Source organism: Parasteatoda tepidariorum, chromosome 11 (genome assembly GCF_982258835.1).
Source record: "Parasteatoda tepidariorum strain Cologne lab strain chromosome 11, Ptep-v5.0, whole genome shotgun sequence".
In the NCBI taxonomy this organism is placed as follows: Eukaryota; Metazoa; Arthropoda; class Arachnida; order Araneae; family Theridiidae; genus Parasteatoda; species Parasteatoda tepidariorum.
Window position 1 is genome coordinate 70,109,873 of NC_141765.1, and position 27,911 is coordinate 70,137,783.

The window sequence follows — 27,911 nt, forward strand, 5'->3', positions numbered from 1 at the left end:
AAGCTCAAATTCAATTTCTGTATGAGAAACTTACTGTCAAATCTCTTCTTTTAGGTGTCGCTACCGCCGTTTGCTGTCCCGCAGTGGACTGATCGTCAAAACACGGTTCCCATCAGATCACCGAAGTCAAGCATCACTGGCTGCAGTCAGTGTGCGGGTGGGTGACCACTTTAATCAGTCTGCGTACGGACCGAGGGTGTGCGGTATTGGTCCTCGTTAAACTGTGCTACCGTAAAGTGCCCGACTTCACGTGCAGGTCGTCGGCTACCGAAGCGGGGGAGCCATCCCCTCTGCAGAGGATCAAAATTGTGATGGCATGTCTTCGGATCATCCTCAGGGATGTTTCCCAGACCGTCGCCAATAGCCCATTGTGCAGCTCTAGTGCGACGTAAATTAACAACAACACCAACAACATTAAATTAATAGAATAAGCTTAGATAAATAATAATGGTCAAATTTTTTTCTCGTTATAGCTTTAAAGGAATAATATGTTTCGTCCAAACAAATTGCAATTCTGGATATAACGAAATTATTGAGTAGGTTCCTTGGAGCAATATCATTCTTATCCTCTTATGAGGAAATATAGGAAAAATTGGTATTCACTGTTTCTGTAAAAAGTATGTTGACCTTAACGCTGCGTATTTTTTTTTTAATCGAAATAAGTTCGAAAATTTTGTACTTTTTATTACATTTACATGGCATTGGAAATCTTTTTACAATTTTCAATTTTTAGTTGTTGCTCTTTAACAAAATGAGGCATTTTCCTAAAAACAAATTATGCTATAATAATATCTTGAGAATTGTGCTAGAGTTGAAAAATAATTTTAACAAAAGTAAACTTTTTTAACATCTTTTTTTAAAAGAGCAGCTTTGTTAAAATAACGTCAAAATAAAATTTCGATTCGAATTTGCTCATTTGAAAAACAAAGCAAACGGTTGTGTTTTTTTTTTTTTTTTTTTTTTTTTTTTTTTTTTGAGTTGCACTAATATGTATTTACTTTTCACAAACCAAACAAATAAGAGACAATAAAGTAAATAATTTATTTGTTCAATCTTAGAGAAAAGGGTGCACTTATTTAGTTGTCAGACGTTTTGTAATGAGTAATTTTAACACGGAAAATGTTCCTAAAATCTTATCAGTTAACTGGTTATAGTTTCAAACTCAGTGGCGCGACAGCCCATAGAGGGCCAAGGCCTACTGTGCCTATCTCAGTTTTCTGGACCTTGGGCTCTGGGGTGCAGGAGCAGATGTTCCGGTTAGGTGGTCAGCCGAACGTGGAATCCCCAGTGTTTAGTTCCCAAGCATGCTCGGTACTCATTTATCGACCCACTGAAGGGATGAAAGGCTGAGTCAACCTTGCCCAGCCCGAGAATCGAACCAGAGACCTGTGGCACGACAGCGCTTCCGCTCAGCCACCGGGCGTCGGTTATAGTTTTAAGACTTACAAAAAAAAAAAAAAAATACTTAACAATTACTTACAACGAGTGTTAATTTAAAGAAAAACTTTTAGTAAAAATTAAACAAAATAGTTTAGTATTTTATCGGAAGAAGAAAAAAAATCTACGTGGTTGCACAAAGAAAGAGTAAAAAATATAATGAAGCAATTACTTGAGTAATTCTAGGAATCACACGTGACCAGGTAATGAAAAATTTTATTTCACAATTAAGATGTTAGGATGATATTTAAGAAGCCTAAAAATTTTGGCAGCGAATTCGACAGCTCTTTTTGTTCGGTATCTTTAAACTCCGTGTAGTGACTTATAAAACATTAAAAGACAATCAATATAATTTATCTTCATTTTTCTAAGAAATAGTATGCTTAGTGAATAGTCAGCTTTTTTGCATCGAATAATTTTAATCAGCAGAATCTTAATTTCTGAACAAGATTTTATTCTCAGCTAGCAGGCAATAGTTCTAAATTTTGTTTCAATGAAAACTTGACAATAATTTAAAAGGGAATTTTACTTTAAAGGAAAACCTAAATTAAAGTACTAAAACAACTGATTAGTATATTAATGGAAAAATAATATACATGGTAGCGTGGAGAATAAGATTTAGAGAAATGTTAAAATTTAATAAAATAGTTGATAAAATAATTCTGCGAACCACACGTGTACTGGTAATTGAAAAATTTATTTTAAGATAAAGACGATATATAAGATACTTAAAAATGCTGACCACGTAAGTATTAATAATCACAAAATATGTAACGGAGAAATTGGTAAATATATTATTCCAAATCTATGTATACGTAAGTATATTTTTGAAATAGTATCAATCATTTAAACTTCGGCTAAAAAATAAAATACACATTAAATATAATCACATCAGAAACATCCTTTTACAAAACTCGATATTTATTGAATAAAATGTTTTATTCGAATTTCTTTACTAAATTACGAATAAATTTTTAGACGACTAAAAAGAATCATCGCATTTTGCATAATTAAGAAGAAAAAAAGAATAAAAAAAAAGGTCAGCAATCGGTCATTAGCGAAAAAAATATGAATAAAATTTTAAGCTACGCTCGCTAAGTCAAGTTTTTTGTAAGTTAACTACATTTAAATATTAATCGCCCCATTTAATTATTTCTTCATTGTCGCCAAATTACATTTTCAAAAATAATTAATTTTAATTTTCTCGGCTTCTACTAGATAAAAACAGTTGAAACTTTAGATTTTTCAATAAAAAAATATGTAAATAAATATGGTGTAAAAAATTCATACCTCATAAATCGAAAATTTTTTCATCCTTGAATAAATTAAATAATTTTTATTATTTAATTTATTAAAGGGTGAATTTTTTTAACAGTTATCAATTATTTTTTAATAAAAAATAACTATTAAAAATTCTTTTTTACATAAATTATCTTTGGGTAAATTGGTTTTTATAAGTGGGTGCAATTTTTTAAAAATAAATGTGACTAAAAACGCAAAAAGTGAAATTAACATTAAGGGGTCAGAACTTTGGATCCAGTACCGTCTTTACGCATAGGCACACACCTGAGCAGTGCCCTTGGGCCCCAGACACCAGTGCCGTAACTTCACCCCTCGGGGCCCTGGGGCAAAAATTTTTGACAGAGGCCCTTTCAAAAACTTTCAGTACTCCATCTCTAATCGTCATTTTAGCTATCTATGTATTATGTTAGCGAATATGTTTATGAAAGCAAGTTATTTGTTCGCATATAAATTGGATAACAAAACATTGTAAGTTTTCCACATGGCAAAATACAAAATTTCAGCGAAATCGATTAATCCTGAGAAATTAAATTTTAAAAAAGTCGTACTTATAAAATTCAATTTCTCAAGAACTAATCAGCCAATTTCGCTCAAATTTCGTATTTTCCATGTGGAATTAGATACTTTAAAATGATACAAAAAAATATGCCTTACGATTCAAAAGTTTTCAGACTATTATTGTCCCGTAGTGGACTGATCGTTAAAACACGGTTCCCAGCACATCACCGAAGTCAAGCATCACTGGCTGCTGTCAGTGTGCGGGTGTGCGACCACTTGGATCAGTCTGCGTAGGGACCGAGGGTGTGCAGTATTGGTCCTCGTTAAACTGTTCTACCATAAAGTGCTCGACTTCGCGTGCAGGTCACCGGGCTACCGAAGCGGGGGTGCCATCCCCTCTGCAGAGGATCAAACCTCAAGGGATGTTTCCCAGACCGTCGCCAATAGCCTATTGTGTAGCACTAGTGCGACGTAAATGATCAACAGCATCAGACTATTATTAAATAATAAATATTTACTAAAAGTTATTTTTTGCATGGAATTATCTTTAGATAAAAGAATTTTATAATAGTGTGCAAAAAATTTTCAATTCCCTTAACATTTGGGGGTCCAAACTTTGGATAGCTCACCCGACCCAACTATTGGGACCATATTTCCCAGATTACAGCTACCTCCTATATTACGGTGGTTAGAAAATCAAATCTGTTGAACTGGAAAGTATGTTTTTGTATCTCATTGCGTAACTTAAAATAAAATATCGTGCACTATTCATGCTGTCATGCTGTCTCCTCTTGTCCCCCATGTCCACAGTAGCCTCCTTTTCCTCTAAATATAATGCTAATCATAAAATACCAATTTTATAAACCTGTTGAATCCGGTTACTATACCGTTAGGAAGGTCTTTTCAAGACAAAATCATTATAATAATTAAAATTATTTTTTAGTTTCAAATCTGAAAGTTTTTGATCGCGTTATGGAAACTGAAGGAAATAATAGACTTTTTTTTCTATCGGCACATATATCCACAATTTAAAAAGTCCTAATTGAAAAAATATACAGAAATTTTTTCTCTATTATATACATCGATTAACAAAAAACAAAGTTGCTTTACTCGAATATGGACAGGTCCTTAGAAAATATAGCTACATTTTGAAAAGAATTCGTTCTTGAATATTTGGTCCATGTATTCATGACGCCATGTAATTATATCGCTGGTTCAAAACTAAAACGACACTTCTGCACTCACTTCTCATTCAAATAACATGAGAAGATAGTGCAGAAGTGTCGTTTTAGTTTTGAACCAACGATATGTGGCAAAATTATGACAAAGAGTAATAGTTTTTTTTTTTATGAAAGAAAAATGAGAAAAAGCCAAAGCATATTTGCTAATTAAAAAAAAAATTCTTCTTAATGGTTTGTCATGGCAATACATTTTAACTGCTACGGATTTCTAAGCTAATGTTCATAGCTTTTTTATTAAATTAAATGCGTTTTTTTATTACATTAAATATGATTTTTTTAATATAAAATAAAGATTGCATTTAATTTTTTAATGGAAACAAAGTTTTTAAAAACCCTAAAAATTCGAAGTTCCAATTTAAAAAATTTAAAGGTCTTAATAATTTCAAAAATATAAAATAAGAACAAAATCCATGCACACAATAAATAGTAAAATTATCAATTAAAGTACTATACAAGTAAAATTTTATATACGAACATAAAAAAAGCAATTTTTATGTTACCATTCTTATAAAAGAATTCTAACAGTATATAAATATAAAATTTAAATGTATTAAATGAGTTAATGCAAACATTTACTTACCTCCTTATAAATAAATTTACATTTGGTTTTCTTGTTTTCCAAGGAAAAAATTTATTAAGAATGGGAATTATTGATATCACGATTTATGTTTGAAAAAATGAAGTTGCAAATAATTTTAAAAACTCTTAATTAAAGTTAAATTTTAATTTCAAAATTCAAACAAAGCAAAAGGTAACAAAAAATTTATATCTGAATTAAAAATGGTTAATTTAAATGACGCAATTAAATGAGTTAATAACTGGAATTTAACTGCAACGTTTTACGTTTGTCTCAGAAAAAATTTCTTGACAAAATGACCTAAGTAAATGTTAACAAGAGTCATCCCCTTGGATCCCTTAAAAGCTTACATCCGTTTTCCTAGAACATCTAGATAATTGCTAGTTTAAGACAACTTAAGGGACATATAGATGGTACTGTAAATATATGACATTTTATAAAAGCACAAAAGAGCCCAGGGTCATAAAAATAATTAAGGCAATTTAAAGAAGGAAAAGGTCATTTTCCCATGGTGTAAAAGGAGATGGCTATTTTTTGAGGAGTCAGATAACTGTGGGTCAATTCTGGGGGGGGGGGTATGAAGGTTTTAACACCTTCATATCACCCACAGTCAAAAGATGCTTTCAAATATATCTATTAGTCTCAGTGTAGAATGCATTTTTCAGGATGCAAAGCAGTGGTGCTTATTTTAGTTTTCTAAACACTTGTTATGTTTTTTTATGATGTGCTCCTCTTCTCTTTTCGTGTTTTTGTTTTAAATTTTTTTTAATAAATTAAAAGTTGTAATATGTAGAAAAAAATTGAAACAAAAACGAAGCATTTTTCTTGGGGGGGGGGGATTTCTATTTTAATTTGAAAAATAGCTATTAAATTGGGAAAAAAAGTAGTTTCTTTTTCTGAAATTCTCAATTCTGCTTTACCTTATTGTAGCGAATGTCAAATTTTCAGAAGGGGAGGCTAAAGTTTTCGATTTGGAAAATAGCTTTTAAGTCGAAAATAAGAGTTAAATATAAATTTTACTCGACTTTATTCTTGCGAATGTCTGAAATTCAGAAGGGGTGAAGTATATTCTTCACCCCCTCACTTTAAGAAGAAAATAAAATTTTCTTCTTAAAAAATAGCTTCAAGGTTTTTTTTTTTTTTTTTTTTAACAATTTTACTGGACTTTATTTTTTCAAATGTCTACATTTCTGAAGATACAAAAAAATTTTAGCCCTCCTTACTTTATATCAGAAGAAATTAAAGTTTTCTATCCCCTTACTATAATTTAAGAGGAAAATGAAGTTTTCTGTTTGAAAAATATCGTCGAAGTTATGAAACAAAAAATTTTTTTTCCTCTAAAATTTTCAACTTTACTTGATTTTATTCTATTAATGTCTAAATTTCAGAAGATGAGAAGCAAATTTTTCGCCCCCTCACTTTTATTTGAAAAATAGATTCAAAGATGACATTTTTTTTAAGTTACCAATTTTTATTATTTTTGAGCACTTTGAAATTTCAGAAGGGGCGGAACACTATGTTCGCCCGCTCATTGCTATTTCGGAAGAAAATAGAGTAAAAATTGGAAATAAAATACTTTTTCTACTTTTACTTTACTTTTCCGAAAGTCAAAAAACATATTAATCGCTAAATAAATGTTAGAGGAATATAAAGTTTTCTATTTCAAAAATAGCTTCAAGATTGAAATTTTTTTTTTTCAAATTACTGATTTTACTTGACTTTATTTTTGTGAGTGTCTAAATTTCAGGAGGGGCGAAACGCATCGTTTGCCCCATCATCTAAATTTTAGAGGGGCCCTCTGCCACTGGGTCTGACGCAATCAACTACATGCAGCTGAGGCCTTTCCCCTTCTCTGTAAAGCGTGTTTGTTCTTTTAAGAAAAGGAAATAATTTGTGAAAAGGTGTTTTACCGTTTTTTACCCTTCCCTTTATGTTATAGTAGGTACGCAATTACAAAAAAGAAAATTTTCATCAACTCTATCTTAACACAATTTCTTTCTTACATATATATAATTAGAGTGCTTTATTTTGAAAGAAAAAAAAACATGATGTGGTCTCTTCATATGGGGCCCCCTTGACCGTCGGGGACCCGGGGCGGCGCCCCGGCTGCCCCGGCATAGTTACGGCCTGCCAGACACTCAAGGGGCCCTTGAAAATCTTCCTTTTTATAAATTGTGTTTAAAGAATAAACAACATTGCCTTATATATTTTTTAAAATAAATATATTCCATTTTATGAAGTGTGCATTTTTTTTTCTTCAAATAGTGATTGATTATCATGCAATCATCAATAATTTGAATACTTTATCAACAAGAAAATTTAAAAAAAAGCAACCGAAATCTATTTTACTACGTTCCAATGAAAATTTTAGGTACTTGATGGGCATTAAAAGATGCTTTAATAACTGTTTAGTTTGACAAAATAATTCATAGCTTTTGAATTTATTTTAATTTGTTATACCTTTATGTGTATTTAGTTTAATTTAGTTATTTTAAATAACTTCCATAATTTTGAAAATAATTTTATTATTTGAGAATTACAACTGGTTAGCATTAAATTTTTTTTAAAAATGCTTTATTTGAGTTTTTAGGGGTAATCAAAATGTGTTTAAATTAGTTTAAATTATTGCATCATATCTTAAAAATGATTTATTTTATGTATGTGAAGTTTTATAATTCGTTTTTAAATATTATGGTACGTTATAGAATCTAAAACATGTTTGTGCCTGGGGGCCCTGCATGCTATTAAGACTGCCCTGTTTGGATTGCTCTGCCAAGATGGGGACCATATTTTACAGATTGCGGCTACCCCTATATTTTGAAGGTTAAGAATCTATATATGTTTAAAAAAAATATTTTGTTTATTCAGAGGAAGCACGTTTTTGTGTCCGATTTCGTTAATACTACATAATTAGCATCTTTGAGGTTACCCCCAAGAACCATTAAGATTGACATTTAGTAGACCGAGTATTTGAAACTAAAATTACATTTATTATATGGATAAATAAATCTATTCTTTAAACAAATAATTGATTTTTTTAGTGTAATTTACATAATGCTAATTTTGATAATGATTTTTTTTACATAAATAGGTAATGATAATGATTTTTTTTACATAAATAGGCTGTGATATTTTTTAATCGAATCATTTTCAACAGTGATTGCTTTTTTTTGTTACTGGTGCTGCCATCTAGTAAAGATTATACATAAATAAATTTAGAGAAAGAATTGTATTAAAAACCAACTTATAATGCGACTAACGTGTTAAATTTTACTAACTTTTTTTCAGAAGCCTCTGTGTGTATAGATAGAAAAGATTTTTTTGCTGATTTAAAATTGTACATTAATCCTTTGTGATAACCAAACAGAAGTTACGGTTAAAATTTAAAGAGAAAAATTTACGAATTTAAATAATCGTAGTACTTTAAATTTGCAAGTTTAAAATCTATTAGCACCTTGGCGATTATAGTTGGCGCAACAGATCACCATATGGAAATATTGTTGACTCATTCAAAGAAAAAAGGAAAGGGATTTTACTTATTTCTCACAAATTAAAGTGGCTTCGTAAATAATAATTCTACTGACTTCATTATAGATTTGGAAAAAAAGTTTGGTGACATAAATGGTTATGAATTGACGTCTCTTTTTCACTTGTATTATACTGAATCGAATTTGCCCACATTAAAAAGATAATAACCATCGAGTTCATAATAATTCCATTTGTTGGGAGGGTTATTTTCTTTCTTTGTCAATATAAATACAAGATTTTATTTTAGTAAATATTCAATATCCATGTTCTCTTCGTTGTTAGGTGTCTCCTAATTTTTATGTCGAAGTTTTTATCAAATTTTACCTCTTATTGCAAACTATGTTTTGCTACATTTTCTGTTCATTTCTTTTATTAGATTTGACAAGTAGCTGGAATGCATTTACATGGCTTTGACCAAAGAGCAATTTATAATACATATTACAGAAAAAAAATCAACGTTGATGGATTCCAATTTTCTTTTAAAACCAGGTTTGTTTTTGAAATTGTTTTGTAAAATGTAATTTTGATTTTGTAAATATGTTGATAAATGCTTGTCTGTTTCAGTAAAAATTTATTTTATCATAAAAGAAGTTGACTAAATTTGCAATGTTTCAAACTCAAAGTGTTTTTTTATGTTTAGAATATTTACTAAAACTTCTTAAAGCACCATGCACACAAAAATACAGCTATACTTTTCTGAGGAAATGAGCTTTCTCTCATCAGGTAAAGGAATACACTGAAAGAAGAAAAAAAAAAGAGACTAAATTAAATGAAAGGAATATGTTTACTCTATATTAAACAGTAAATATGTTGCTGCATGTTCAAAGATAGGGAAGATTTCCGTGTCGTGATCTGTGGCAGAATAATAGCCAAGTCTTGGCAACTTCCAGGCAGCGGCCCGCTAGAAACTAAAAAGAAACATCACAGAAAGGGAACAATTCGAAAGGTATAACTCCTAACCAACCTCAGGCAAACATCTAAATGTTTTTTTTAAAAAAAAATTTGCAAGTTTAAAATCTATTTGGCACCTTGTCAATAGTAGTTGGCGCGACAGATCACGATACGGAAATATTCCCCAAAGATAAATTGTACATTTCTGTAAAAGTTTTGGCAGTTATAAATTAAGAAAGTAAAATTTATCTGCAATTGCTTTTTCTATTCGAAACTTTAAAGTTTAAGTTGTCAGTTATTTTAATACTGTTTTTCACTATTTGTTTTAAAATTGCAATTAGCATCAAAATGTTTAATTAATAATTTTATTATTAAACTCTTTATTTTTTATTTATAATTTGTATTTTATGAATCATTTGTCATTACATTATTTTACTTCTTGATATACATAGTTAATGTCAATTACCTTTTTTACTTTACTAATTTTAATATTTTGTCTAATTCTGAACAAAATTGAAAAACAAAAAATTGTAAGCATTAAGAGAGATATATTGTTACAATTGTATCTAAAAACACAAAACATGTAAAGATTACACAATTTTCATCTGTCAATTTTAGAAAAATATGCATAACTTTTTTTACCTTGATTTTACGTTATCTTGCTTTGTGCATTTTTTAATGCTATCTGACAGAAAGCGTAAAATCAGAGTTCCAATGTATTTCTAAATTTTTGTTTCTCAAAAAATATTGGAAAATCTTTTAAAAATAAACACATTAAATTTGTGTACCTTACAATTCAAAATATTTTTGATCAAGAGAAATATTAAAATATGTAAGATAATAAGTAGTTATAAAAATAATTTTTAAAATGGGATTGTCATTGGATAAACCAGTTTTGCAATTGTGTGCAAAATTGCTTGATTTGATTAAAAAGTTTATGAGATATGACAAAATATCTAAAAATTGAATTTAATGTAAAACGTTGACCGCTTTCTTGACAAAGCTATTGGGACCATATTTTCCAAATTACATCTACTTCTAAGTCAGTTCAAAGGTTTAGAATCTGAATTTTTTTAAAAAAAGATATGTTTATTCTTATAAAGTATATTTTAGTTTCTGATTTCATAATTTGGAATATTAGCTGTATATTTAAAGCTAGGTTCTCATCCCATTAAGACTGAGGCCTGATTGACATGAAAATCTGATTATTGGATAAAGTGTTATAAGATAAAAATTATTAGATAAAGTGTTCAAGGCATTCTGTTTTTTATTTTATTTTGCACACTGTACAAAATTTAGAACTTAAAATCCTAGCTTTTGTTGCTTTTTTTAACAAAAGAAAAGAAAATTAAACATTTCTTTTGCCAAAAATTTTCAAGGAAGTCTTTTTATCTTAAATATTTAATGTGAAGTCCAGAAAATTTGCTGATTGGTTACTTTTGTTAATTTTAATTCAATCAGACAAATTTATATTCTTATCGAAATAGAAAATAGTACAAATATACATGTGGTCCCCTTAGGTGTTCTTAAGTTTCGTCTTAGTAGTTAGGTTGGGCCTGATAATGAATGAGACTTTCAAACATGCATTATAATTTTAAACTTTCTAAAGCAAATTTTTTTTGTTGCTATTTTAGATATTTCTCTGAAACTCTTTGGAACACTTGGATTTTTTTACTTAATCATTGCACTAGCCACTTCAATATTTCAGATGCTCCCTTTATGTAGATTTTATTTAAGTGAAAAGTAAGTTAATTTTTCTCAGATTTTTAATTTGACAACTTAAAAGTTAAATGTTTGTAGAATGTAAATTATTTGTTCTTCCTGAAGAATCATTTTTATGTTTTATAATGCCAGATTGCTTTGAAATATGTATATGATTTTTTTTTACATATTGATCTTAAACTCTTTTTTTTTTTTCTCCCATAGCTATGTCTTTAAGTTATGACAACCATTCATTTTTATGCATATACTGTTGGAAAAATTTTTCAGTAAATTTTATCAAACAAAGTTGTTTAGGAATTTTTTCTAAAGTTTTTGCTACATTGATTTTTAAATATGTATATTTTTTATAAATTATAATTTACACTCTTTGGTGCAATCCCCCATTACTGTGACTCTTTAAGTCATCGTTTGCTATTCATAGACATAATGTTATTTTAATATCCAATGGAATATCTGCACTGAACTGTTTTTTCAAATATAGCAACTGAAATTCAGTGATTTGATTTTGAAAAAAATATTTAAATCATTATTTTCTTTGATGATTATTTTCATTATTTTCTTTCATAATAAGTGCAGAACACCTTGAATTAACTTTGAATGAAAGAAGTATGACATGACCTCCAAAATCTTATCATAAATCATATGTGTTCATAATTTTTTTTCATTCATTATCTGTGTAATTTCCTTTTTAAAGGATATAATAAATTTATAAATCATACTTCTCTTGCTTGAAAATTGCATTCACTCTTTTTGTGAAATGTCCCTTGTGTGGTTTATCTTCAAGTTTAAATATGTGATCTTTGCAGTTATCTTGTTCGTGACATATGTTATTTATTAAAAATGGCAACCCCAAATTAGTATATTATTTTTAATGCTTTTTTTACCTATGAAATATTATTTTAAAGAGTACTTTGACAAATTTATTAATGAAGAAAAATTGTTGGGTTATCACCAAATTCTCATTTAAGTAATGGCTTTGTTAAAATTCATCAAGTATTTTTTACCTATGAGACATATTTACCATATTTTTTTGCACTCATGATATAACATCTTAATTTTTGCTTGGATTACAATGCTCATTATATTAAGTATCTGCTGTAATAGATTTACATAGTTTATTATTATTAAAAGAAAGCATTGTTATGTGCTTGAAAGAAACAATATGATTTTTTTAAAATTTACTATCTCTATACAGGCAAATGTTTTATAAAATCTTTGTGCTAAAAAGTAAAAAAGTTCTGAAACTATTCAACTTACACAATTAGATTACATAATTTATGCGTAATAAATCTGTATAAAATACATCTAACGCTATCAAGGTGACATTACTTAAATGTGTGTTATTCCAACTATGTTCCTTTAAATGTTTTGTTATAGTAGATTGTTATAGTGTTTTGTTATAGTAGATCTGTTATTGTTAGATTAACTCCTGGTTTATGCATGTTCTATGCAATTTCAATAAGTTTTCATCCTATACTAACAATATATTGAAAGAATGTAATATTTTATTTGCTTTTCTTTCTGATATATTATAAAGAAATGTATTGATTGCTTTTCACATTGATTCTGATGATTACTAAAATTTAAATTCTTTTTCTAGTGAATGGTTTGCCACTTTGGCATATGTGACTTTTTTGATGTCTTACATATGCTTATTTTTTGGAAGAGAAAATAAATTCTTACAAAAATTTTTAATAATTGCTGTTGTAAGTATCATTATATTTATAATTTATTCAAATTGAAAAAATAAAATAAGTTCTATATAATTTTTATCTACTTACAGAGTAATTTTTTGTAAGTTTTTTAGACTTTTCAATACTATTTCATATTTATGGCTATAATACATTTAAGTTTGCAATTTTTTTTACAGTAAGTTAAAAATTTAAGCTGATTATATAAATATCTGTCATTTCATTTCACTACAATATATCTATGGCATATTATAAATAATACATTTCAATGCTTTTTGTTAACTAGTTAAGTTAAAATTTATTTTTTAAAATAAATTTTTCTTTTGTAAATATCTTAATATTTGTAGTTCATTATCATTTTAAAATTAAATTTAAATACTAACAGTTTTTTAATCTTTTGCATTTATTGTCTACTCTGAGGCACTGAAGCTTTTTTACTATTCCAGTTTTTTCTCTGCTCTCAGCCAACACAGCAAATAACCATACTTACCGTATGGTATTGAACTGTTTACTTGATATAATTTAAAATAATATTTTATAATATGTGTTTAAGTATAATAGTATTTTCCTTCTTGGAAAAGATTTTCTGTTTTAATTCTTTCATTTTATTTATTTTTCATTCTTTTATTTTATTTGTTATTCTTTTATGCTTTTACTATACATAAAAGATTTATTTTTTCTATCATTACCTTGCATATTAAGTGCATCCATCCAAAATTAATTTCGACTAGAAGGATATTCATGTCTAAATTTGAAAGTAATTTTTACTTATTTTTGGCTTTCAAGTACTCTGTGATTTGTTAGTTTTTATTGAAAATTAAAAATTCAATTTGATTATATAAATATCTGTCATTCCATCAATCTTCTACTTTGATATCATAATATTCATTTGACTTAATATCATTTGAGATAATCTCATGTCCATGATTATGATATATTTTTGACACATACACAATATTGACAAATCAATATTAGTGGATATTATGGTGAAATTGAAATATACTACTGCACAGATCAGATAATTAAAAAAAAAAAAAAATGGAAACACAAGCTTGGAGTTTGTATTTTTTGGTAGTTTGCCAATGCATTAAAAGGTTATAGGTCTGATATTCTGGATGTTTAGTCTAGCTAACAGCTATTGTGTTGTCTATTTTTAATGAAGGGATTTCTCTCAGTAGTAATATGTGTCTTTAAATAGACATTAAGCTAACTAGCAGTATACTCAGTTTTGATGGAGCTCAATTTCGATGGCCACTCCTTTTCTTCCTTTTGAAGGTGCAGTCGACCTGGATGCTTGCAATGTTACGTGGGTCCCCTAGTGCTTTCGGTCACCTTCATGCACCGCTTTTTGTTAACATAGGCTAAGAAAGATTCCACAGACTTAGATTTGATGCATCTGACTACCGGTTTTCTTCGTAATTCTCACTTCTTTAGATGAGAATGTAGACTCAGGACGTGCAGAAATGAAGTTTGTTTTAATTTTAATTTTTGTATCCACTCATTAGTGGATTTTTGCATTAAAGATATGAGGTAGATGGTATTTGTCCTATGTTTCATTATGAATCGACTTCAATTAATTCAGCAAGTCTATCACATACGTGATAATTGTGTATCTTTGTTAATCTGCGCCTTCCTGGAAGTGCATTATAAGTACCATTATTAGTGATTAATGTATAAAACTCTAAATTTTTAAATTATGAATGGAATTAAAAACCTCAATATTGGAATTGTTTACATTATTGGTGAATAAACTTAGTTTGTCACCAATATTTGAATTGTTTAGTTTTAACTTCAATTGTTTTGTTGGGATATATGGTTTGCTTTTTACTCAAATAAGCATTATTGTCCTGTTTAATATATAGCATATTTAAAGAATTTTCAGATTTTGACAGTGATAAAGACATTTTGAAGTTATCAATTCTAAGTTATTTTTAGTGTCAATACATTAAATGTCATGACATTGTATCTTAATAAAAACATATCCTAACAGGCCAGCAAACGGATTTTCATCAATATTACATATCGTTTGTTTAAAGTTAGTCTGTAACATAAGTCTCTAAAATTATAATTTTCAATTATGAAACTGCTTTCAGCACGTGCTGAGAAAGTCAACTCAGATGTGACAGTTTTTATTGTCACTGATCTACTTAAAATTTTAACTTTTGTTATTGATTTGATATCCTTATATATACTTTTTTTTAAAAAATGGATTCACTTGAAGCAGAGTCCAACAAAAGATTAGAAGTAGTGTCCTTAAATTTTACCTCACCCCTTAGGGAAGTTATCACCAAAAATATTAGTCATAGTTGGCTTACACTTTGTAGTAAAAGTTTGCAAAAATTTTCTTACAATAGTTTCTTTAGGTACAGACATATTTGAATTTAACAATTTTGAAAAAATATTTTTGTGTGACTGGGGGCCTTGAAAGCTCAGAGTGTGAATAGCCAGACTTTAGTGCTCTTGACGCGAGATTAAATTACCATAATTTTTTGTTAACTTTCTTGGCTAATTCAAATTTTGACTGGAGTGTTGTGGCTGCTCCGTCATGTTCAAAATTTTTTTAAAGGCTAAACATTGTACTATTATATGACCTTTCTTTTGACAAAATGCACAATTACCCTGTTTTTATTTTCTAATTATTTCAAATACTTGACATTTGTTAGTGGAACGCCTCTCTTCATTACATATAAAGCACTTGCCAATTGATTCAGACACAAGTAATATATTATCTATTCTTTTAGATAAAATATTTCTCTTCCTGATAATTTGTTTGGCTCATGGTTAAATTTATATAATCATAATGAGGGATGAAATAAAAATTAATGATCAAATCACCTTGACAAAGTTACTTATTAACTCTTATGTTACATTTTAATTGGCTGAATAGTGGTAGTAAAAGCTTTAATTTAAAAAAAAAAAAAAAAACAGAGTAACCCAATAGGTCCATTAGGTCATAAAAAGAACAGAAAAAAGTTTGAAACAAAAACAAGCATAATAAAAAATACATATTCGAAACTATGGTAAAAACATTCTTGTGAGTCCACTGTTATCAGTGCTAACTATTTTATTTTAAGATGACATTTGACTACTCACCCAACATGACGACTATACAGCATTGCTGCAGTGTAATTTAGATGGAAACAAATAAGAGAGTTTTTTGAAGTGTCTTCATTTATTTTATTTGTTTTGGAGGAAAACATTGAGAAGGGATGACATACAGATGCAATATTGAGAAAACACAATCACTTAAATAATATAGACCGTTAACTTTTGAATATAGACAATTCACAACAACTACACAGGACACGAAATTCTATTCATTATATTTTATGGTGTGATACACCACAACACCGAAAACTTTTCAATAGCTCGCACTTCTCATTAAAACACCAGCCATAATTTCGCAATAATGGTTCTATTTTTCAGTCATGCAGTGCGTTAAAAATCCACGATAGTCGCTGGTAAAGACCCAATCAGAAAAAAAAGTAAGTGATGTCACCAAAATCGCCAATTGAAAAAAAGTGGGCAGTTCTCACATTATCCCTTAAGACGTAATTGTCAGGAAGAAGAAAATTAGCAAAAGTAAAGTAAAGTAGCATCATGTGACTAAAACACTCCTGTGTGAAGGGGGAACAAAATAACAAGGACCATTAACAGAAGGGGACAGACAAGAGTTTATGCTTTCCGTCTAAGGGGCATTAAAAAGTTCACATGCTGTGAGAAAAACAAAAAAAAAGTCACATAGGGTAAGGGAACTAGGATATAAAAAAATATTTTTAAGTAATAAGAGCTCATTCAGCTGCAGAAGGCTGGTAAAAAGAGGGAAGAAAAACAAGGATAATCATATTGAACACTAACTCCTACACCAACCAAACTGACCAGATCCAGGTACACACGCCAAAAAATAACAACTGGAGAAGCAGAGCCAGATAACTCATTAGGGAGATGGGTCCCAGAGATGGTTTCGGTTTACAAAAAGTTTAAAAAAAAAAGAAAACGGGGAAACATATATTTTGATAAATAAGGCACTGCATGACTTAAAAAGAAGGGTAAAATAAATAAAATGTGGATAATAAGCAATAATATTTTAAAATAAATTCATATTACACAATTAAAAAAATATAGAGTATCAATATGTTCCTAGTTAATAATATTTATAAATTGAATCTTAAGATGAAAAAATTAATGAACTACAATAACAATAAATTACAACAATAAATAAATTGAACTACAATAACGAGCATAAATACCATTTTATTTTGTTAAGAGCTCAAAAATAAAAACACATAATTAGCATGTATTTATATAAATATTAATCTATGTATATTGTAGTGATGGTTAAAATCATTTAAAATTAAATTTAGAAATCCAAGGAATAAATAGGAAATTTCACTATGACTTTGAATGTAAAAATAAAATGCTTAAAAGTAGGCATTTATGGAATGTGTTATTGTATGCAACAAATTGAGGTAATTAGTAAGAATTTAACTTAGTGGCATAAGGTATGATAAACTTCTAATGTCTGCCTAAAAGTAAATAACCTTCTGTGAACACTTTAATAACATTGCTATTTTACATTTTTTAAAAAATAAATTTCATTAAAAGAATTTATCTGCTTTTCAGATGCTGCTTCAGGCTATATCAACTGCCTATTTTGGTAAGTTTTAGGAAGTATTTCTTACTTTGCTATGGTATTTCTAATGAAATTTATTTTTATATGACTAGTTTCAGTAATGTTTTGAAATGCAGTGGAACCCTGATTTTATATTTTCCATCGAACTAGTGTTAAAAATGACACATGAAGAGGGATAAGGTAAAATCGATGTAACAAAATATAAGTTTATTTTTGAAAAATTGACACTTACACCAGGTGAATTCCAGAAAAAATATGTAATCCTATGTGTTTTTTGTTTTTAGATACAATATCCCTCTCTGCTTACATTTACAAATTTGTTTTATGGTTAACATTCACAAATGTTTTATGGTTTTTTTGCTTTCGAACTCTTGACAAGATATGTTATATCATCTTAAATTTTTTTGCTCATCTTCCTCAGTATCATCGAGACCAGGCATTAAATCAGATATTGAAGAAACTGAAAAGCAATGAGATGTGTGTTACCGTCGATATTCAAGTCATATATTATTTTCCTAAGCTACATGTTTCCAGTGTGACAATGCGATAGACGTCGATAAATCAATATCAGGCAAGTCGTGTTTTTGGTCAATCGGTCTGCTCTAGCATTGCCGAAAATTCTACTATGGTCCCGAACATAAGAAAAAGGATTTCAGCAATACCTTTGAGCGCATACACAATGGACTGAATTTCCCCTGCAAGGTTTTCTACAGAAACTGTATTACACAAAAATTGAGTGAGAAAAGTGAATCTGTGCAGATAAGATACCAGAGATTCTCATTTTTCTGAAAAGAGTCTTATGCGCAGCAATTCAGCTTGAAAAAACAGAACATTTATCTCAATGGATGCAGCAAAAATTGATGTTTGGCTAAACTGAAAGTATTGCACTCAGAAAATTGCCAGAATTTAAGGTTAAAATATATTGATTATATGATGTGTAGAAATTATTAAAATGTGCAAAATATATAAAGAAATTTTATTGTAACATTCTTTATGGAATTGTTTGCTTTCAAAATATTGAATTTTACCTTTAAAATTGCCAATAATTATAAGAATAGGTTGAATTTTCTTTCACTTTTTTAAAATAGCTTGATAATGTTTTAATTTTTAGTTTTTTCAATCAGATAAAAATTAAGCATAAATGAAGTGGAGGCTTTCACAACAAATTGTTGCATTTTCTGGTTATTAAATAAATTTTTTTTTTTTTATGAATTAACTATTGATTATTTGAACAGGTTATAAAATAAATAAATTATGATTCATTATTATTTGTTTTTCAGTTTTACTGCATAATGCATTAGGTGTTCTTCACTCATTAGGATTGACTGCATTTATACTTTTAACGGTCTGCTTTTTGACATGTCTACTGCAGAGATGCTGTAATGTATTCAAAATTGTGTAAGTTCTTTTAAAAGCTTTTTTTAAAAACCAAAAAGATTATTTTCTTAAAATGAAATCTTTGCAGATTCTATTTTTAAAATTTAATAAAGAAATAATAGATAAGTTTTATCTTTCGAAAATATGTTTTGTATCAATTTTATGTTATGCGATAGGGTTTTTTGGCACTATGAAAATTTTTAGGTTTAAAATACTACTAGTTATAATGCTTTCCTTTAGTAATAAAATTGCATAAAACTAAATCTTTATTGTAATTAAAATATTTTATTATTAAAAAGATGCATGCTTAGTACAATTTTACTGAAATAGTTTATCACTTGAATAAAAATATGTTTTATTTTATAACCATTTATTCGTTTATTTGTTATCATTTGCCAAAAGTAAAATAGCTGATACTAGAAAACTGAATGTTTTCCTGAAAATATCAAACAGTGTAAAAAAAGTATTCAGTTATAATTTTATGTAACTCTTCTGACCTTAAAAGTAAGTTACATTTGGTGACACTGAGAAAAATCAACTAACACTATCATCTATTTAACCATCCATGATAGTAGTATAGTTGATTTTTGCATGTCAATGTTTTGCATATTTGGTGCATGTCAGTGCCCATTTTTCATATGCTTTCAGAAAAATCAAACCAGCTTCTCTCCAAATGAAGTGTTTCAGTGCTTTTTAGACATAATTTTTTCTCACAATGTTAATTTTGATTTCTAAAATAATGTTTTACAGAATATTTCTAGCTGTGAATGTAACCAAGATAGATCAGATATAGCTTAAAATTGTTTTTTAAATAAAAATTTCAAATGTATTTTTGTTGTGAGTTTGGAAAGCGGAAAGATGGGCACCTCTGCATCTTAGTTCTTTTGCCATGTAATATATTTAATCTAATTTTATTTTAACAATTAGAGAACCAATTTTAGTAACGAAATATTGAGTTAGGAAAAATTGTCAATAAGTTTGTCACTCCAGTTTTATCAGAAAAACACTGATTAATAACTGAACTTTTCCGAAAGGTTTTAATTGCATCGCAAAATTACAATAAACAGCAAAAAGCTGTGGTGATGAGAAATAAAACCAAGGGCTCGACTCTTCCCTCTTGCTTGTTTTTTGTTCATTCATTTTGAAGGGTGCAATTCTCCATAATGTCCCCTGAATGTGTCTCCTCTTCCTAGAGCAGTGGTTCCCAATTTTTTTAGGTTATGCAACCCTAAATGATCATGCTTGTTTAAACAGAACACTGGCATTATAAAAAGAGTTCATTTACAGCTGCGAATATAATAGTAAAAAAGATTTCTAATTATTTTGAAAATATTTAATGGGAAGAATGAAATATTTTAAATTATGAAATCGTTACTGGTCTATATATTTGCTGAAAATGATTTAAATCAGCTGAATTGCGATTTTTAAAAAATAACTGTTGTAAACGTTGAGAATAGAAATGTAATTCTTTTATTTTGATTTCAGTTTTTTGAATTGAAAAGCTTGATGACAATTACTCATGCAATTTTTAAGTTATACAAATAAATGTATTGTTACTAAAAAAAATATGTATTTATTTAAATTTTAGTAATTTTCATTCATTGGCAATACATAAATAATTTCTTATAAACTACTGAAATACTAAAAAAAGGTGGGTTATTGATTGGATGTAAATAAAATACTTTTGGAATCCATGTGATCCTTCCACAGAACCCTAGGGTTTTGCATAGCACTTTTGGGAACCACTGACCTAGAGGGTCATCTGCCGGTTTGGTTGTGTATCAAGGTCTTGATTCAATACTTCTGAAAAATGATTACTCTAACTGACTGAAGAAGCTTCGACAAATTGTACAAAAGAAATTGATGTTTATTATCTATTCTTCTATTATACCCGATATTCTGTGTCATACTTTTTCTGACCTGAGCAATTCTCCTAGAGCAATATTACTTTTCTATATATGAAATAATGAAATTTATAAAAGTGAATATATGCATATAAGTGTTATAGAAAGTAAACTAAAGGATCATTCACAATTCTTTTTAAATGTTTAGTTGCATTCAAAACTTCTTTTATAAAAAATATTACTCAATTTAGTGCAGTTAGTTTTTAGTATTACTCAATATCAAAATTTAGTGGGCTCAAGGCTCACTAAATTTTCCTGGCCCCTTACAAAATAGTTTGAAACTAAATTACTGACGAGTAGTCCTAACAATAAAAAAGAATCTTTTGAACTGCATGATTCAAGAGAGACATTCTAAGAAATTTTGAAAGCAGACAATTAAAGATTATTTTTCTAAGATAAAGTTTAGTTAAAGCAAAATATAAAACAACAAAACAGTTGTATGTCGAAATAAAAATAATTTGGTGACCAAAAACAATTGAAATCAGTGATTTTTGCTAAAAGTCACTGAATAGCTGAATTATTTTTAATTGTAAGCTGTAATTCTTTTTTATTTTGTACTTAAACCAACCCAAAGCTAGCCCACCCTTCTCTAGATTTAGCGATAAGTTTAGCATGTATGCTAAATGTTAAGCTTTTTAATTATAATTTTTATTAAAAAGTACATTTCAACACAGAAAAAAAAATAAAAAAGAGCCAAAATATATTTACTCATAGAAAACACATTTAAATAATTTATTTAGATGTAAAACATTTTTTACAAAATTAAAACTCATATTCAATGTATAAGTTATATTCAAAATATTGATACATTTAAAACTCTCAAACAGAAAATTTAATCGAACTCTCAATGAAAGCATTTTTATCAGAAACAGATGGCTCTACTTTATCAACAGAGAACTATTTTGATAAAGAATTTCTTATTTTTTTGTTGGCTTTATCATTTAAAGCCTTACCTTTCTTTTTGTGCAACCAGATTGATAATTAGGTTTCATCAATCCAAAACTATCAAGAAAATCAAAATTTTTATATTGTAGAAGCGTGTAAGTTTGTTTAAAACATCAGCATCAAAGATTGTAGCTCTCCGTCTACAGTTTTACATATTTGTTAAAAATAAGCTTATAGCTCTTTGTTGACGCTTATCATTTATTAGAGACTTTGCTATTGTGCATTCTTGCTGTATTCGTTTAAGCCGGTAGCATAAAAATTGCTTCACAGTACTTTCGAATTTAATTAGTGCAATGTTCACATGAGTTTGGTTGTATCACGATATAAAGAAAATTTGAAATTAAACAAAATGTATTTTTTGAGAAAAACTTTCTTTCAATATTTGAATGAAACAGTAATATTGAAGACTTTTTACGTAATTTTCGAGGCCTCTCTGAAATTGTGGGCCTTAGGCCTATTCCAATTGGGCTAGGCGATAATCAGACCCTGTTCATTTAATAGAATTGACAGGTTGTTTATTATTTTTATCTGATATTAACCTGTACTTTTTTTAATACTAAATGCAAATAAATGTAAAATTGAATTTTTCTGAAAATCACACCTATGTGTTAAGAGAGAGATAATTAGATTTTTATAAGTGATGTGATATGCATGCAGATGATACAGAAATGTAGTGAAATTCAACATATTGTATTAAATTAAATTAAATAGTTTTAATTAAAATGAATATTTTTTTATTCAAGTTTTTTTTCTCATTATTTTCTTTTTATTCTTTCAAGAGGGATTTGGATTCCATTTAACCTCTTTCTTGCAACCCTGTTGTTTAGCTCAAAAATATCAATGATAAACCATTAATTTTTAGAATTTTTTTTTTATATAAATTATTCAAAAGCTCTGAACTATAATTAATGCATTTGGATTCAAATCATATTCATCCCAATGTATTTTGAAAGTTTTTTTTAATTTTTACTCAAATTTGTTTTTACCTTTTTAAAATATTAAAAAATTAATAAATGTAAATACAATAAAAAAGTATTTTTCTTAAAAGTTATATTACAACTAAACAGTTGTTGATGATAAAAGTATCTTAATTGAATCGTAGGCATTAGGCTTTTGAACAAAGAACAATAAAATATTTTACCAAAGTTTAATTTATTTTTATCAAAGTTTCACTTTGAGTGAGAAATACCTATTATTTCTTTTTGTTTTCATACAAAATCCTAAAAATGAAAATCCTATCTTTTGCACTTTAACATAATATTTATTCAACCAGAGTTTTTATTTTTATAATTTCACTTCTTTGAATCACTCATACAATGAAAAACTATAAATTAAAAGAAACAATTATAAGCTAAAAGATTTATCAATATACTTCAAAAATAATCAAAATTTGTGTAATGTCTTTTTATGAATGCTACAAGCAAGGCTGATTGTGATCCGGAAAAAGTCCGGATTTCCGTATTTTTCGCTAACCGTCATCCGGAAGTTTCCGGAGATCGAAGGTTCAGACGTTTCAAAAAATCTTTGATTACAAAAGTTTCCGAAAATCAAATTTTCAAAGGTGGAACTTAAAAACCCAGTTTATTTTATTTGTTTGTAAGGGAGAACCAGAGAGATACTTTGTAAGCTTATATTCAAGATTAATATTAATTTTTTATCAGTAAATAGTTATTATAATCATAAACTCAAGAAAGAAAGACATATTTGTAAATTTCAATTACTTCTCCAGGTCATCATAGGTATGTGTAAAATTTTAAATATATTTTAAGTAAATTAAGAAATATTGAGAAAAAGGAAAAAACCTTGCTTAAATTTTTTTTCCTAATTTTTCGATTTAAGCGTTTTTTTTTTACTCAAGAAATTTTCCGGAATTTTGACTTGGGCTCACAATCACCCCTGTACAAGATACATTAACATAATTTTTTCTGCATTTAGCAAATATCAGATGGTGAATTTTTTCCTTTGCATTTGCGATTACTTAAAAATTTAGCTATTCTCCAAATTAAAACACAAATACGTTTATTGTAGTTCATGCTGTACGAACCTAGTGAATATATTGTTATTTGTTTCTAATACTGAATAATCATTGAAAAAACCATTCTTTACTATACACATTTATTTTGGTTAGTCAACTTTCATGAATTTTTTTCTGTAGTTGTAATTTTTTTTCCAGAAACAGAAAATTGCTTAATTTTCTTGCTTAAAAACTGAAAACCAATAAGATGGTTAAAATGAAAACTAATAAGAACACCTTTTTAACTACGGATTGTTGAATAAATGATATAGATCGATTTTCCGATGTATTTTATTGATCAATATGTATTCTTTCCTATGTATTCGTTTCATTTTTATTCAGAATAGTTTTTTAAAACAAGCCTAAAATTTTAGAAAGCTGCATCCATGATATTTTTCATAAGTGTATAAGAAGATATTTTCTTCAAGTATCAGCTAATATTTTTCTTAAATATCAGTTTATATATTTAGAAATATTGCAAAGTACAACTAAATAGATTTATTTCGGATCTCGCTGATTCCCTAGTATATTTGAAAGCTTACCTATTACCACCTCACTGCTAAGCTCAATCTGCTGTGATATAAATCATCACATACCAAGTATCTATGGAAAAACGGTGACTTAAAGGAGCAACATCAATACAAGAACATTTTTTGGGGATAAGGAAGTAAGAGAGAGATAGTTGTAAGTTACATGTTACTGAAATATTAATATGAAGGCCTATAATTTTTTCCTTTATTTTTTATATGCAACTCTCACGATTATCTTTCGTAGTCCTATGCTTTAATATGGGCAGTCATTTACTAAATACGAGACCTCTTTCACTCTACAGCTCCTAGGCTTTTGTCTACTTATACTAAAGTGAGGTCCGCTGGTGATTCTATTTTAAAGTATTTAAATGGATGACCAATATTACAAGTCAAAATGTAAAGGGGCTTAATGATCTTTTCAGCTTGCATAGTTTATTGAACAGCTTTATTCTTTTAATATACTTGTAGGATTTTATTTATTGTAGGATTTATTTATTATAGGATACTATCTATTTTGCTTGCTATACCAGTGGCAATATTATTGCAAGTAAGTAAATTTTAGCAGTAAACATTTTGCACCAAGTTTTTTAATGTTGAGGTATATTTTTTATAAATATGATGTTAGTTATTTTGTTCAGACTAAATTTAGTCTAAAATTTTCATCCAATGAACATGAAATATTACTTAAGCAAGGGAATGGGTATTCAATATAAATTTCTTAAATAATAATAATGCAGGTATTCTGTAACCTTACACCACATATTTAATATTTTTGTAGGTCAAGCTTACAAAAATATCTTCTAAATATTTGAAATTTATTAGAATATAATTTAGGTGGGGTATAAGCAAAACTGCATATTTCTAGATTTTTTAAAGTTTTTTTTTCATATTAACCTCATACTCATTAATAGATGCTCAATTACCTTTCACCAGAGATTTGATGTTGCAGTAGGTCAAACAATCCAATGCACTTATGTATATTTAAAATTTACCAGGATCTGATTGAAATGAATATAAATATAAGGTTGCAAGTAAAACTACATATTTTTAGAATTAAAAAAAAAAGAACATGTTTTGGCCATTTTAGTTCTATATATTGCTCAAAATTATCTTACAAATTTGGTATTTTTAAAATACTAACTGTGCTATTTATTTCTAGAATCATAATTGATAATTAACTCACAATTGTTGGGTGATGAAAAATATTGATAGGGAAGTTTAGAGCTTAAAAGACAAGTTGAAAATCATATATAGTTGAGATTGTTCTGCTGCTGGCAATTAAAAAAACAACACAAATGCTTTATGTTAGATTTCTAGAAAGTCGGTTGACATTTATTTTCTTTCTATTGCTGATTCTATCAATGCTAAAAAGAATTTCAAAAATCTCATGAAATATAATTTATTTTGGAAGAAAAATTTTTGCAATATGTTGCTTAGCATATGAAAATTTCAAATATATAAGAATCTCAATTTTGAATATTATGTCACTTATTGCACACAGTATGTACTATAGTCAAACTTTTAACCAAGAGAAAATGACTTCGAAAAATTAATCAATCAACAGTTGCAATGCACTGTTTTTCTTCTAATAAGTAAAATCTTATCAGGTTAATTTCAATTAATGTATTATAAATAAAGTGATTTTATGATTTTAATTTCCTCAACATGATGGTTTACTATAAGGATGATTTGTCTGTATTTCATAAGGCTTTTTTTTAACCCCTTCGTGCCGACTGTCACATATACGTGCCAGCAAGAAACACGCTCACTTCCTAGCCGACACACCCGCGTGCCAGAGCGTTTTCTCATTCACCCCCGGCCCTCACTCATTTGTGCCAGCGTTTCAAAACGTTTTAAAAAAATAAAATTTCTTCCAAAAGATGGCATTGTATGTCCATATGGTTTCAGATACATGTAGATTTGACCTTCTATTCAAGATGAGAGTACATTCACGTGGTTTTTAGGGGAAAGGAATGTTTTATGACGGCTCTTTAAATTCGAACGTGGTATTTGTTTGCAGTAAGCAGGGTAGTTTTTTCTCTCGCTTCTTTCGATTTTTGGTTTAGTTTTTAGTGGATAGTTAGATCTTGTAGATCCCTGTCTTAAAATTTTTCATACAAAAAAAGATCTTTAAGTCATGTATTTAGTTTTCAGATATGTAATCTTAAATGTTATTAAATGATAAGTACATAATGAAAATGAAATGTGTAAAATGTATATTTAAACAAGAAATAACTTAAGTAAATAAATTATCCATAGAAATATATATAAAGCATATGTCATTTAAATACTGTGCAGAACAATATTAAACAATGTGTTGATATTTCGGTAATTTCATGGAATTAGGCTTTAACAACAAAAAATCCTCCGGCCCTGGAGAGACACGTGCAAGAGAGAGTGCCGGCCTCTGCGGTAAGCGCTCTTTCTTGCTTCCCATCGCGAAAGGGTTAATAAATAACTGTTGGAGGAAAATTTTTAAAATATTCATTAACCCACAATATTAGTCTTTTATTCAAACAATTGTTTAATCTGAGATACCTTGGTGAACTAAAATGGTTATTATTTTATGTTTATTTCCAAATACTTTATCTATGTAATTTAAAAGATTATTATTTATTAACTATAAATTTAGTATCTTTTTAAAAATAAGCTTTGGATTTAGTGTGTCAAATGGTGTACTTATTTAAAAGTTCATGAAAATAAGATAATTAAATGAAGCTTTAACTACTCACCTGTAAAATATGTACACATTTTACACACTGTTAGAAAGACAAGCAAATTAATATTTATAAATAAGTAATTTGAAAAGTTTATAAAATCTAGAGATAAAAATCTGAAATACTTATTACACCAAATGATTAAAATGTTTTAAATTATTTTTTGAAGTAAAATTATACTTATATGAAGAAACACTGATTGATCTCATCTTTCATAAACATTTGAAATCAAGTCATAATATTTTTGTAAACGAGTTTTATTCCTAAATCATGCACATCTATCTAATAATAACATTCTGCAAATGTTTAACTTATACAGTATAGCAAGCAGTTTATAAAAATATGTATTCTTTTTAACATGTTTTATATTTTTTCAGGTTATTTTAGCATGTAAAATAGATGAACTCTTTACCTCATTTTTCATCACTGCTTTTCTAATATCATATTACATGTATTTTTCTACTGTGATAGTAAAAAAATTTCCACATTTGGAATACTCTTGCTTACTTGTGTATTTATATTTATGGCCATTAATATGCTTTTCTTATAAATTGTGATGAGCTGCAATAATTTATTTGAATAAAAGTTGTATTTAAGTATTTGGTATATCATTTATATCTTTAAAACATTTTCCTCATTGTGTATGAATTGCTGAGAACTAAACAAATTTTATTTTAAGGTTTGGTTATCAGCAGGACTACTAGAAATAATTCTTAACTTTCATTTCCCCATCAGATATACAAGGTGTGATCCCCCATTAAAAGAGATAATTTCCATAAAAGCTTTTATTTTTATGGAAATGGAATCACAAATGCTTGTTGAAAGTTAAGTATACCGTCTTTCTACCACATTATATATTTTAATAAGAAAATGAAAAATATTGAAAACTGCCTAGTTAAATAAA

General features: G+C 28.1%; 1 protein-coding gene across 9 annotated transcripts; it reads left to right on the top strand.

Annotated features, from left to right (window-relative positions):
* The first annotated feature begins 1,510 nt into the window (after positions 1–1,510).
* On the top strand, positions 1,511–27,851 carry LOC107453667 (uncharacterized). 9 transcript variants are annotated; one of them, XM_087155113.1, is made up of 8 exons: positions 1,511–1,640; positions 8,960–9,072; positions 11,109–11,217; positions 12,797–12,902; positions 17,511–17,544; positions 18,801–18,918; positions 24,792–24,837; positions 27,385–27,606. In XM_087155113.1, exons 2-8 carry the CDS (start codon positions 8,988–8,990, stop codon positions 27,562–27,564), a joined length of 678 nt encoding a protein of 225 aa, XP_087011239.1. In that variant the 5' UTR covers positions 1,511–1,640; positions 8,960–8,987; the 3' UTR covers positions 27,565–27,606. The 9 variants fall into 9 exon arrangements, with proteins under 9 accessions (XP_087011239.1, XP_015926059.3, XP_015926054.3 ...); XM_016070573.5 differs by lacking the exon at positions 1,511–1,640 and adding an exon at positions 7,639–7,878; XM_016070568.5 differs by lacking the exon at positions 1,511–1,640 and adding an exon at positions 8,220–8,865.
* The last annotated feature ends 60 nt before the right edge of the window (positions 27,852–27,911 follow it).

Coding starts and splice junctions, on each gene's coding strand:
- LOC107453667 (XM_087155113.1), top strand. CDS start 8,988: ATGGCTTTGACCAAAGAGCAATTTATAATACATATTACAGAAAAAAAA. Junction 18,919..24,791: donor TGTAATGTATTCAAAATTGT/GTAAGTTCTTTT, acceptor TATTTATTATAG/GATACTATCTATTTTGCTTG. Junction 24,838..27,384: donor CAGTGGCAATATTATTGCAA/GTAAGTAAATTT, acceptor ATATTTTTTCAG/GTTATTTTAGCATGTAAAAT.